Source organism: Branchiostoma lanceolatum, chromosome 6, assembly GCF_035083965.1.
Source record: "Branchiostoma lanceolatum isolate klBraLanc5 chromosome 6, klBraLanc5.hap2, whole genome shotgun sequence".
NCBI classification, from domain to species: Eukaryota; Metazoa; Chordata; class Leptocardii; order Amphioxiformes; family Branchiostomatidae; genus Branchiostoma; species Branchiostoma lanceolatum.
In genome coordinates, this window is record NC_089727.1 from 20,153,229 (window position 1) to 20,167,721 (window position 14,493).

Sequence of the window (14,493 nt, forward strand, 5' to 3'; positions counted from 1 at the left end):
CAAGACCTACCCACCTACCAAATATCAAGACAATCCATCCAAGCCTTCTCGAGTTATATTGTACGTTACAAACAACACACAAACACACAAACGCTACCCTCTGCATAACCTTCTCGGCGAAGGTAATTACAAACAAAGCAAAGCTAAACACTGGTATACGCCGTGTATATACTTGATATTTAAATATGAAATAACTAAATGAATTAAGTAAAATGACGACTTATCTAAATCTACATGTATTTCCACCTCAGCTTTTTTAAGGGTTTGGTATAATTGATCGTAACGGCAGGTATGCTACAGAACAGTGCTAGAATGCTTTCTTTTCTGTTATACCTGTCGGATGCCCCGTTACACACCTGTAACTTCCGCGTTCACCTTGACTTTTCCAAATGTGTCTTTTAAGACATTGATGACCTGTTTCCAGTCTAAGAGACCACTAAAAGTCTCTTAGACTCCTCAGGAACCGAAGTATGTCAGTTCTGACGTCCCAAGACGCCCAGGTGAGTCTTCACGGCGCCGTAAAGACAGTACTGGTCTGTTACGTCCGCAGGTGAAAAGGGAAGGAAGTTTCGAGCAGGGCTCCCATCATTCATAGCGCACGCGATGACGTATTCCGTAGCAACGGGGTGAATGACCTCACGGGGAGTTGCCCTCATGTTGCCTGATTGTGTGGTTAGTGTCGGTCCAGTCAGTCGTGTACAGTATTCGAGTATTACTTGTATGAATAAAGTGAAGCATGAAGTCAACAATTATACCGCGTCGTTATTGACGTAATTTAGGAGTAGTGTTTTTGAGGCTATAGGGGCAGTGGGTTGTTATCCACTGTGTCTAGGGAAGGACATAACATTAGGCGGGGCCCATACCTCTCCTCCCACCGCCTTTTACCTCCCCAACCGAAGTCAGGTACCCATTTTTACACAAGTGAGATAAGTTGTGTAAATAGTCTGGGGTGAAGATGAGGATATACATAACATGAAGAATAAGAGGATTATTCAAATTTCAGCTTTGTATGGATCATTTTATGCAATGCATCATTTCTTTGATCTAGTACTATAATTTCAGTAACAAAATTACATTTGGCCATGTATTTTATGGATTGATATTGGAAGGTACTTTTAAAAATCACAACTTATGATAAAATGTGACCACATTTTTTAGGTATATGCAGGCCTTTATAATCTATTTTGGTGGCTATTGAGTTTTACAGCTGAACAAGTCGTAAAATAGTGAGTAAAAATTTGTGAATGGGAATAGCGGCCCAATTTTTTTTTTGAAAATGGAAAAAAAGGACAGGATATTCCAAGAAGCAACAAAAAAACAACTATCGCCTACTAGAGGACCTCTCTTATCTGAAGACACCTTAGTTTTTACTTGAGCACTGTAACCACAATGTGAGGTACTGTAAACTTACAGATAAGAATTGGAGTGCTGAGAAAGGATATTCCTAGAGTCAACTGCTCACACAAGTGACCTATGTGGTAGAGACTATCATTCTGGAATAAAACTGTTCAGTCATAGCCAATGCTATAGGGCTGATGTGCATTAGGTTTTACCATGGGCAATATTGAGAGATGGACAACATATATTGTATCTATCAAGACACAAGGGAAAACAGAACAACTTCATCTTTTGATGCTTTACTGTATTTTATGTTCAATGACATCTTATTGATGGTAGCTATTTATGCATTTTCTTTCAATATATAGCTTCACAAGGGATAGTGGTTTTATATAGTACACTATAATATAGGAACGTGACATTAAAATTAAAAAAAAAAAATCTTTAGGTCCATGTCACCTACATGTACTGAGTAGGCATCTATTGATCACAGGCTATACACATGTATGTACTATTGACCTTCCATTTCTACAAGGTCACATGTTAGAAGACAGTGGGTCAGTTCCCAAGGAAAAAGGCTGGGGTATTAAATATAAATTGTGATGAGAGACTATATCATATATGTCATATCTACATGTTTGGTCCTTACACCCTGCATTATTTTGAGAATAGAATGTATCTAAGAAGCAGTCTAACAGATCAAATTTTCAAATGCTCAACTAAAGTACCAAACCAAGTAAAAGGTAAAGCAGTCATCCTCAATTCAGGTGAAGCATAATGCTTTTTCAAGTAGCTAGTGGTAGTGCAATGCAGCTTCGCCACGGCTCCCAGTTTTTGGCCAAGCACACCGGGTCACCCCTACTCTTCTTGATAAGTGTGTTGGGTTGTTTAACGTGCAGAGGTTTGACGCTTGAGGCTTACGTCACCATCCGAAACCAACGATTGCAATCCCTTACAACATGTCCGAGCTCAAGAGTCGACCCTTAGAATCGAACCCGGGCCCTTAGGATCCACTGAATTTGATCCAGATGGCAAAGCAGCCGGGTTGCGTTACCGCTTGTGCAACGGGGACATGTTCTAGCAAACCAGAAGCTAGAATAAGATGGCTACCTGGCTTATTCTATCTAGTAGGTTTTTATTCAGTTTCTGCCTCATGACATTTTGAAGATCTCCCCTTCATCACTTCTTCTCTCCTCTGCCAAAGTGCTATAGTCTCCTAGTTTGACTTCATACGTGTGTCCATGGCCATCTCTGGGCCTTCCGATCTTAATCTTCGTGTTGTGCATTTCTTCCGTCTCTCCCTCCGAGAGTTGCGGCAGTTCGACCAGCGGTTCCAGCCTCTTTCTGATGACCAGCTCGCCGTTGGACTTGAGGTAGCATCCGTCGTACTCGTCCGGTGTTGGTACGCCGTTCTTCAGGTTGACGGGAACGATGCGGATGAGGTGTTTGATTTCCCACAGTTTGTTGTTGACGCTCGGCGTGTTTCTGAACACGTACATCTTCTTCATCTGCAGAAAGAGGGATTAAAAGAATGGTCAGAAGGGTTTGAAAAAAGGTAAAGCAGTCATCCTCAATTGAGGTGAAGCATGATACTTTTTTAAGTAGCCAGTGGTAGTGCTATGCGGCTTCGCTATAGATCACGTTTTTGGCCAAGCACACCGGGTCATCTCTACTCTTCTATATAAGTATGTTGGGTTCTTTTACGTGAAGTGATTTGACCCTTGAGGCTAATGTCTGAAGCTCCCACATACACGGGGCCGCCAGCTTTACGTCACCATCGGAAATGACCAATGCAATCATTTACATGTCCAAGCCGGAGTCCACCCCTAGTATCGAACTCGGGCCCCAGAATCTATGGAACTTGATCCGGATGGCAAAGCAGTGGGGTTGTGTTACCGCTTGCGGCACAAGGACATACCATAAACACACTAATGTTCACGGCATCTTAATTCTGAGGCTTTTTCAAAACCAAGAGTTCATCTTCCATTGAAATCTGATTTCCTGATTGTAACAAGATTAACTAGAGTTCCACGACCTCATACCTTCGCCAAATGATTTTAACCTTTATGACTGACGTATCAGGAGTGATTGTCATCAATTATAAATCATACCAGTTGATCTTCTTCACCCCAAAAAAAAGTATGAGCTTAACAAAAAAGATTATGCTAATAAAGTTACATTTATCTTGAATAATGCAAATGGGGTCATTATTAGCATAATTTGATTCAACGATGTTCACATTCACATAACTTCCAAATGACACAAGTATGAAATTGCCATCATTTACCTGTATGGAAGTATAGTAGTTTCTCATTAATTATGCTAATTAGGCCTACATTTGCATATTTTTTATGTATCAAATTCTTCAGTAACAAATGTCACATATGCCAATAGTCATATCATGGAACACAGTGGGTTTTAAAAATTGTCTCATTAATTATGCAAATTAGAATCTGATTTGCATAATTATCGTCCAATCATACAAAGCATCACGTAAGCTATCTACATACCAAAAATCATTTCTATCCATCAAGCCCATCTTGAGCTATAGTGTTTTCTCATTAATTATGCAAATGAAGTCTTCATTTGCATAGTTGATATCTATCAATATTTCTCTCTTCTTCAGTTACATGTTTGAGAGTCCTATCGTGGAATTTGGCAGATGTATAAACTTTCCATTTGTGATTTGCATAATAATTGTCTAATCATGTACATCATCACTCAAGCTATCTACTTACCAAAAATCATAACCATCCATCGAGCCCTTCTTGAGTTATTCCCTTTCAAAGTCTGAACCAAAACCTGATCTTGCAGTTCCAAAAAAGCCGCTAGGGGGCCAAAATCTATACCACTTACTCTCTGTCCAAAGAGCTATCTACCACTCAAAAATCAGTTCCATATAGCTTGTCCAGAACACGAGATATCGAAACAGGAAGTTTCGCTGCAGTACCGTAACAAGCCGTTAGGGGGCTCAAAATCTAATCATTTCCTAGTCTCATCAAGACCTACCCACCTACCAAATATCAAGACAATCCATCCAAGCCTTCTCGAGTTATGCTACATACGTTACAAACAAACACACAAACACACACACACAAACGCTACCCTCTGCATAACCTTCTCAGCGAAGAGATATAAAGAGGTTATAAAGAGAATGTCAGCATCTCTGTTCACAGGTGTAGGGACTTCTGGTGAACTGACTTCAAAATCTGCAAAACACACTACGTACCATAACAGATTTTTCTTACTATATCAGGGCTTGAATTACAATATGCTTCTTTCAGCACAGAACTGGAGCAGTTTAAACTTTCAAAATTGGCTACACCAGACAAATCTTACCAGTGTTACCTGACATTACTGACATACATTAGTTTGTATTATACCCTACATGTATCTCTAACCCCGGTGCAGGTAAGGTGCAGGTAAGGTGCAGGTAAGGTGCAGGTAAGGTGCAGGTAAGGTGCAGGTAAGGTGCAGGTAAGGTGCAGGAAATACCTGCACAGCTCCAATTTAACCTACTAGTACACTAACATGCATATGCAGTTGGTATTCTGAACTATGTGCCCAATGTGAGGCTAGGGCTGTCTCCAGCTTTTAAGTTTTTGACATTCATTGTTTTGGAGCCCATGTTGTTAATTTCCATTTTTAGGTCAAATTCTAAGTCGATGGAAATCCATTTTAATTATTTGAGCACACTGGGGTCCTGGAGACAGCCTTGAACACATGTAACACTGTAAATGCAGAAATGTTTGCAGATTCAATTTTGAGGTAAGGAGAATATGGAGTTAGCATTTGAAACAATAGTAGCGCTATAAGCCACACAATGGAATGGCTTTTTGCGGTGGTTTTAAGTTCATGGTAAAGAGAAAACCAAAAAAAACTTAAAGTAATAAAACCACTGCAAACGCTTCTGCATTTACAATGTAGTACACCAGTTTTTAGATCTGGGAAACAACTTTTAATTTCCAACCTGGTCAAGTTTCATCTCTTTAACGAGGTCCTTAATCCAGTACGGCTGTCGGATGGTGGACTTGACCCTCCAGACGGCGTGCAGCGGTGGGGTGCGGTCCGCCATCTCGTCTGGGGACCGCGGGAACTCCGGCCAGACCTGGTGGGGCGGCGGTGGAGTCTCGTTCTTGTATAGCTTCGTCCGGACCGACGTCTGCAGGACCTGGGTCACGTTCCTCAATAGGGAACCCTGGGATATATGTGGTAAAGGTGGTCTGTGGTTAGAGTTGTTGATTTAGAATCTGAAGGTTCTGGGTTTGAATCCATGGCAGGCCCCAGTGGTATACTAGTACTAGACACATAATACATATTTTCTCACTCTTCTTCTACTTCTTCTTAATGCTCACAGTCAATTTGCTGACTATTATAGCATATATTATGGTGTTTCGAGAGCGCAGCGCTTTATGACTCAGGTTGTGTTCCGAACCCCCCTAAACATCCTTATTACCTTCGCCGGGAATGTATGCATTCGCGGTAAGGTTATGTTATCGGTTACGCCAGCTGTAAAGTGGGTCCGTATGTATGTCGAGATCATAAGTCGAGAGAACTTTGACGGATCTTGCTGATTTTTGGTAGGTAAGTGGCGGTTGTGGAAACGAAGGTCAAGTTCGAAAATGGTTAACCTGGCTTTTTCCTAAAGTGCTCCAGTGGACTTTTTTTGTTAGTGTGTTTGTATGTAGACAACATAACTCGACGTATTGATGATGGATCTGCATGATTTTTGGTGGGTACGTAGAGATTGTGAAAACGAAGCTCAAGTTCAAAATTATGTCACCTGGCATTTTCCTGCGGTACTGCAGTGCGCTGTTTATGTATGCGTATTTGTTTGTTGACAGGATAACTCGAAAAGCTGTTGATGGTTCTGCATGATATTTAGTGAATAGGTAGATTTATTAAAGGGGAAGGTCAAGTTCGATGATGGGCCTCCTAGCGGGTACTTTGGGTACTGCAGTGTAGCTTCAAAGTTTGAGGTCGAATTTTCTGCAAGTGCTACGGTCATGATTTTTGTGTGGTAGATAGTCCATGCCACATGAAGTAAGTTGTGCACGTTTGGGCCCTCTAGCAGCTTGTTTGGAGCTGCAGCGGGTGTTTTTAATTTATTTGTTTTGACCTTTGGACATGAATAACTAGACTTGTGGTTAACGGATCGTCTTGATTTATGGTATGTAGATAGCTCGATTAATGATTTACATAATTGAATATTCATTACTCTCACCTCTCAAATAGAAGTACCCCCTGGAATAGAAGTACCCCCCGGACAAATTTTCAAAATGTAATATAAGTACCCCCTGGAATAAAAGTACCCCCCGGAAAATTTCAAAAATCGACAGTCGAGGCTAGGTAAACTGTGTCCATACATGTACAACTGTCACTGTCAGAGGGAAATAAGATAATAAGCAGGTAGGTAACTTATATTTAGTCAATTATGCCATACCTATTAAGTATATAGATATTGAACAGAATAACTGTCCATAGCTTGTTCAAATCATGATGATCTTCCTCACCTCTTCGTAAAATATAATAGTAATATTGAAAAATTGGGCATAGGTTCCCAGCTATGACCCCTAACCGGGGGCCACGGTGCTTTCAAATTCAACAAGTGAAAATGTACATGATACATGCTTTTTCTACTTGGAACTTGAAGCAAGTGATCAAAGAAAATTGTTATATCATTTTATTATGACTGACAATCAGTGACATATAACAAAAATCATCAGAGTACTTTTAAAAGTTAAATGTACCTGATCATATTTTCTAAAGACATCAACCACAAAAAAACACAAATATGAACACAGTCCTTCCACAGAAGAAATATGTCTATAAACTTTTGCTCTATAGTGTCGAAAACAAAGTGGGACGCTCGGATTTCGAGTTCCCGCGGTAAATCCCACAATATTGAATAGAAATCGACTGTAAAAGTAGCTCAACGTCACAGACCGCACATACTAAGAAGTTACCCATTACGTGTTGACACTAGAAACCCGCGATGAACCGCCAAAATTGGGAAAATCTTTCGATTATTTAAAAAAATGAATCCTCTGAAAATAAATATGGCGCTGTGTGTCTATCGTTGCCCAAAAAATATAATATTTCCATGCGTTTACGGTATCATTTTAAAGATCGGTATCCGCACTACGCAATATGCTGCTAGTTTTACTGTCGCCATGCCTGAGAGTGGCGGCCATGTTTCGCGATTTCGCGCTGTTGTTTACCGAATCATATCGGACATATTTCTGCCGTTTTAGAGATTTTGTGGCCTCAAAACACATATCACAAGGGAAGTTAAGTTATGATTGTTGTTTTCACGTGTTACATGTCTTCTGCGAACAAATAATTCTTCCGCCGCGCTGCCGATACTACGGATATAGTGGTCAGGAAATTATTATTCCCTGTGTAGGCGAGCACCCTACTCCACATGTTTTTGATCAGCGTGCTTTGGTTTACGACGTAAACAGAGACTATCAAAGTTATTTATATGAAAATTGTATTTTAAAATGTCAATGTCGCGTCTTATTTTCCGGTTTACTTTGTAGCGTCATGGCGATATCGACCGATATGTTACGAGTGCCGCCAGGATACATTTCACAAGGCCGTCAAAGCGGCGAGAAAATCAACGCCGGTAGGCCGAGAAATAGCGAATTACGAGCAAAAATACCGGGTAAATATGGGCAGAAAAACCTTACCTTACGATTTTAGAGGGATTCCTGGTTTGCAAAGCCTCAATTTTTCAAAAAATAATAAACGTACCGTCTAGAATAAGAAAGTACAGGGTGGAACTATTGGCGAAAAAAAATAAACGTACCGGTACGTTTATTTGAGAGGTGAGAGTATGCAAATCAGGAGCTAATTTGCATAATTAGCAAGGAAAGTTTATAAATCTGTTGCCTTTCAAAATAGGACTCTTAAACATGTGACATATATAGCTGAAAAAGAGAGAGGTATCGATAGATACCAATAATGCTTATAGCTACCTATTTTGCATAATTAATGAGAAAATACTAATTGAAAATACCACAATATGAACAAAGGTGAACAATATCAGACAAAAATCATGCATGACAAGGCCTCATTAACATAATTTATAAGGAAATGTCTACAATTCCCTTTCTATTTTTTTTAAGTCTATATATTCAGGTTAGATTGCACTGACAGGTGACCTACTTTACCGGAGCAGGCTCCCTGTGAGACGTCCCTGGAGGACACATGTGATACTTTACTTGCCTGGTGCAGGGCTCTGTTTTGGGGTCAGGGAGGTCACACGGGCATTCAAACACAGCAGCGATCTAACGCTCTCCCTGTTGAAAGGTATAGGTTTGATAAAAACTGATTGATATGTCGACTATAAAAATAAGGGCATAATTGAAGCAAATACATTGCCAACAAATTGCCTTATTTTCTGTAGTAAAGATAAAAGTTATTATACCAATTAAGCAAAAATATTCTTACAGTGATTATTTTTATAACTCTTGGGAGAACTCGTGTAGGTATAGGTATGGGTTTGTTTTAAACTTTGAAAGAGAATACTAGTAACTCAAGAAGGTGATGACGGATCGTCATGATTTGAAGGGATGTATAGTTTGAGTGATGATTTACATGATCGTATAAGTATCATGCAAATCAGGATCTGTGATGTGAAAAAGTATACAAACCCTTGCATTCCATTGTAGTCAAACACGTGACATGTAACTGAGAAAGAGAGGAATATTGATAGATATCAATTATGCAAACGAATACCTAATTTGCATAATTTATGACAAAATACTATAATTCCAGAGTGGTAAATGATGGGATCTCATTCTTGTGGCGTTTGGGAGATAATCAAATGTGGACGTTATCAGACATAAATCATGATGGCCTCATTTACATAATATATGAGGAAATGCTACAATGTGGACGTTATCAGACATAAATCATGATGGCCTCATTTACATAATATATGAGGAAATGCTACAATGGCCCTCTTTTCTAAGATTTTACTTTAATGCTGTGTTTTGTGTAGAGAAAAGGATCACTTGAAATTCATGCAATCGAGGACCTTATTTACATACTGAGTGATTAGCATTCACTCGAAAAGGCTAACATCAGTCGGCGAAGGTATGAGGTCGTGGAACTCTAGTTTGTATCTATCAAGTAAAAGTCATTAGTCCATGATCCAATACTCATAGTCCAGATTTCGTTCCTTGGTCAGTCAACATGGTCATCAACATGGTCAGTCGGCATAAAGAGTTATCAGTGGGTGGCAGAGGCACATGACATGAAGGTGTCAAGTGTGTCTGCCTCTACCACCCCACTGGGAAGACCGTTCCAGTCCCTGATTGGTTTGGGAAGGTAGGGTTCTGATCTGTATTCACTCGATTCAAGTGAAAATGGTTGATTTGGAATCCAATGGTTCTTGGTTCAAATCCCTGGCAGGCCCCTGTACTTTCTAATGATTTATTGTTCCCAGGGCCATACTAGTATGTTTGTTGAATTACACAAAAATATATGACTCTCTGGAGTTAGATGTTTACTCTTCAAAATATTTCGCTAGATTTCAACCTTCTTTATGTGTATTCCAGTAAATTGGTTGACCACTCAAAATGGGATGGACGGGCAAAACTACGAAAACCACGCTCTCCTTTTTCAGCACTCGGTTCCAGTGCTGAAAGTGGCTTCAGCACTGGAAAACCAGTGCTGAGTTTAATTCAGCACTGGAAAACCAGTGCTGAGTTTAGTTCAGCACTGGAAAACCAGTGCTGAGTTTAGTTCCGCACTGGAAAACCAGTGCTGAGTGGAGTTCAGCACTGGAGAACTCGACGTCAGCACTGGAAACCGAGTGCTGAGACAAGCTTTGGCACTGGAAACCAAGTGCTGACAAATATTCCAAACTGGAAAACTAGTGCTGAGATACGTTACGGCGGTGACTTACTTGCGATTTTAAAACGTAGTATTTTTCCGGTCTATTCACTGAAATTTATCCATAGCACATATCTATGACATATTTCAATTTCTATATTACCGGGGTAAAGTGCTCTGACGCTGCTCTGACTATAAATCCTCGACGCGACCGACTTTTGAGTAAGATCTTCCGGTGGGCCAGAGGTTAAAGGGTAACTGCAACGTCATTATGTTTCGCCAACGAAACATATTGTTTTTGTCAGGTTTCTTCTCCTTCTCCTTCTCCTCCGCTCTCAAAAAAAAAATTGAGTAGAATATCAGAACCACCGGCCCTTTTCAGGGCCACCCAAATCTCTCCCAAAAGAGCTGTATCGCACATCACAATCACGAAACAAAGATACAACTTATGACCAGATATAAATAAATAAAGTTGTTTAGGTGACACATCCCTCATACCTATATCTACTATACAATTACACAATGAACAAAATTACAAAATTGTGTCGGAATAAAGTTGATCATTGTTTAGTCTAAATGAATCACAAAGTAAGTAAGTTCAAGTGACCATGCGGCACTTCTTGCGAATAATACTTCTCTCAGCACTGGTAAGAAAAACGTTCCAGTGCTGAAAACACTTCAGCACTCGTTTTCTAGTGCTGAGTTTTTTTTAGCACTCGTTTTCCAGTGCTGAGTTTTTTTCAGCACTCGTTTTCCAGTGCTGAGTTTTTTTCAGCACTCGTTTTCCAGTGCTGGGGATTTTTCAGTACTCGTTTTCCAGTGCTGAATTGTCCCCGAGCACTGGTAAATCCAGTGCTGAAGGCGTGGTTTTTGTACATCAGCACTCGGTTCCAGTGCTGACGGCGGTTTCAGCACTGGGTAACCAGTGCTGAATGACCTTTGACATGACCCGTGACCTGGCACCGCCGCTCTGTCGCGCATTCAGCACTGGTAACCGAGTGCCGAACTCCAATCAGCACTGGAAAACGAGTGCTGAGACAAGTTTCAGCACTGGAAAACGAGTGCTGAAAGAAATTCAGCACTGGAATACAGCGATTCAGCACTGGAAAACGAGTGCTGAACTTTCTTCAGCACTGGAGAACGAGTGCTGAACTTTCTTCAGCACTGGAAAACGAGTGCTGAACTTTCGTCAGCACTGGAAAACCAGTGCTGAGGCCGATTCGTCCGTTGATTCAGCACTGGAATACCAGTGCGGAAGGCGTGGTTTTCGTAGACTTGCGATGGACGGTGGACCCCTTTTCTCTTTTTTTTGATATCATGTGTCATGTGTGGTGAGGGTTTAGACATACAGCAAAATATACCCGATTAAAGAGTCGCCACGGCTAGGGTCATGTCAGAGAATTTGAACCCAAAACCTCTTGGCCAAACACTGTAACGATTACGACACATCATGATGACAATAAACACAATGGTGGTCTTTTTGCAGGGCAGCATGGGTAAGGGGTTGAAGTCTGCCATCTGTGACTGCCGTTTGAAAACGTTACAATTTTTCACCCTACAGTAACGTCTGCTTGGAGTTAACATGCCTGCCAAGATTCGCTATATTTCTCGCAATATATGTACATATAGAGGCATTTTGAAATCCTAACATGACGTTGGAGGAACCTTGATACAATTATAAGTAAGTATACTAAAGAAAATTATATGTATATCAACTTAATGATCGAATATTAGCGAAAATTTGAAGGACAAAGTGCGAAAAAATTACCTTCGTGAGCGCCGCCATCTTGGACTCGTTCGCAGCGCAGTTCAATTGTCTCGTTCCCAGGACACCAGAGCATGGCAAAAAGGAATCTTGAAGCAGATGTAAGGGTTGAACTTTTTCTTTTAAAACACAGGGAAATGGCGGGGATTGTAAAACTGGAAATTACGGCAAATTTGGAAAATAAAATAGGGCCACGTTTATTCGATGATATGGATGTCATCATTTGGGAACCCAAAATCGATTCGAGCCTACGAAAAAAGAAAAAAAAAAGTCCCCCCCCCGCTTAAAAAGTTGTCTTTATTGCTAAATTACATGGTCAGGACTGTTGAACGAATCACCAAATTTGATACTGAACAAAAGATTCTTCGTTTTTGTTAGGACTTTGGTATTCTACGACATTAGTAATCGTTTTCCGAAATATATATATATATTTTTTTTTCAATTTACGGCATGTACTTGCTTTTTTTGCAACTTCTTAGCACAATGTACATTATGGTCAAAAACTTCTTTTTTGAAGTGGACGAAATTTTTTCAATTGATGCGCGCGAGGATCTATATAATTGAATCAGCACACGGGGGTAGAGAATCATATGTAAATCGATTTATAGTAGTTCCTCTGCAACCCTCCTACAGTAGGCTTATAGTTAAAATAAAAGGCTAATGTTTCTTTGTCCTGATGTCCGTCTTAGAGGTCCTGATGTTTTCACAACAAAAACCCTTTTCTCATGCCTGCGAATGTTTTGGACGTCTTCTTAGTGGGCGTTTTTGCGGGAGATGTAACCTTGCTGGACTGGGGGAGCTTGTTGGGTGTTGATGAGGATGATTCCCCTGCTTCTGCATTTCTGCTCAAAACCGCAAGGCGGTGCTCGTCTACTTTCTGTGTGTACATCTCAGCAATGCTGTGAATGTGGTCTTCCTTGTCTTTCCTATTCACACCAGTTTGAACAACATCCTTCGGGACTGGAGCAAGAAAATGTATAATAAAGATAGAGATAATGTGTTTTATCTATACATTGTCAATACGTTATGTAAGATATGTAAGATATAGTACAGTAGTCGTAACAAACCCCAAAACCTGGATTTCAATCCTTTATTGCCTTTATTTGGGTAGAATGGTTATAAAATTTCATCGCCAAATGATAATACCAAGCTCTACATATAAATTTTGAAATACCCAGAAAAATATAAATACGTCTCTAGAATTTTCAAAACATTGTTTCAGAACGTCATTGTTCTTTCCTACGTAATGTTCTAGAACCATATTTCCGGAGCTCCGCCCAAAAATGCTGGTTGCTAAAAATCATAGAACAACAAAATACCATATAGATTAATATAGATAAACACTTATTGGACGATGTCTTCCAGCATTTGTCACTTAACTATTCTCAAAAATCAATTATTCGTAAATAGGTAATTTAAGAAAGATAGCTTTGGAACGTCCGTTCCAATAGTACATGTTGTTTTGACAGTACCCACAGTTTTATCATTGCATAAATGCACACTCAGCTTTAGTCTTACGGTATTAAAGGCTATAGGAACAGATAGAGTAGTTGTTGAAGAAAATTCTTATCAAATGCTGCTTTCTAACCGTCAAGATTTTTTTTCGTACAACTTTTCAATATAACCAGGAGGTATAAAGATGGATTTTTGATAGCTTGGGTTTGTACATCAAAATGTAAAGCAGTCATTCTCTATTAGGCTAGAGCAAGTAGCTAGTGGTAGTGACTAGTACAATTTGGCTCGCGTTTTCCGGCCCTTTTCTTCTCGATAAGTGTGTTGAGTTCTTTCACATGTAGAGTGACGCTTAACGGTTCACCGTCTTAACGTCACCATCCCAAATGCAATCCCTCACAACATGTCCGAGCTGGGCCAAACCCTGAGGTTCAAACTCAGACCCACGGATTCACGAAATTTAATCATGATGGCGGGGTTGGTTTACCGCTTGCGCCACGGGGACATCATGCCCCTACTTATGCCAGCCAAGCATGACGTAATCTTGTACTCACCTTGGAGGAGAAACTCTACCGACTTCGTCATCAGACTCTGCAGCAAGGCAGTTTTCAACAACATTACACCTATCATGTTGAACCGAATAAACTCTCGTGTTTCGAAAATAATATCTCGGCGTAACGAGAGTGACACAAAATGCGTCGACACCGATTTGAGCTTACAGGTGTCTACTTGTGACGTCACAAGTCACCTTTGTCATGGCAAACAGATGTCACATGCCCATCATGATGACGTCACAGAGGTTAGGCCATTAGCCATTTTATGGATCAAACTGCGCATGCGCAGGTCAATAGTGAAGGCCCAGACTTGTAAACAGTTCTTGTCTTGACCTTGCATTTACATATTCAGTTACATATTGGTCTCGGGGACCTTCACCTCTGACCTACCTAAAATCAAAATGTGGAGAAAAATGCAAAAAGCTTTAGGAATACACATCATATACTATCCATAGAAGATTCAGTCCATATAACTCACTTCTGAGAAAATTCTAGCAGTGATGTCAAATAATATTTGTTATGACATATGTAGCATGTCTT

At 40.2% G+C, this 14,493-nt stretch overlaps 1 protein-coding gene across 1 annotated transcript; it reads right to left on the bottom strand.

Moving 5' to 3' along the window:
- Window positions 1-1,621: 1,621 nt before the first annotated feature.
- On the bottom strand, window positions 1,622-14,049 carry LOC136436986 (large ribosomal subunit protein uL30m-like). The gene is made up of 4 exons (XM_066431407.1): window positions 13,954-14,049; window positions 11,951-12,907; window positions 5,309-5,536; window positions 1,622-2,846 (listed from the first exon to the last, which is right to left on the bottom strand). Exons 2-4 carry the CDS (start codon window positions 11,966-11,968, stop codon window positions 2,490-2,492), a joined length of 603 nt encoding a protein of 200 aa, XP_066287504.1. The 5' UTR covers window positions 11,969-12,907; window positions 13,954-14,049; the 3' UTR covers window positions 1,622-2,489.
- Window positions 14,050-14,493: the final 444 nt, after the last annotated feature.

Excerpts from the sequence above, each read along its gene's own strand:
- LOC136436986 (XM_066431407.1), bottom strand. Across the intron at positions 2,847-5,308 it reads AAGAGATGAAACTTGACCAG|ATGAAGAAGATGTACGTGTT; the intron begins GTTGGAAATTAA and ends CTCTTTCTGCAG.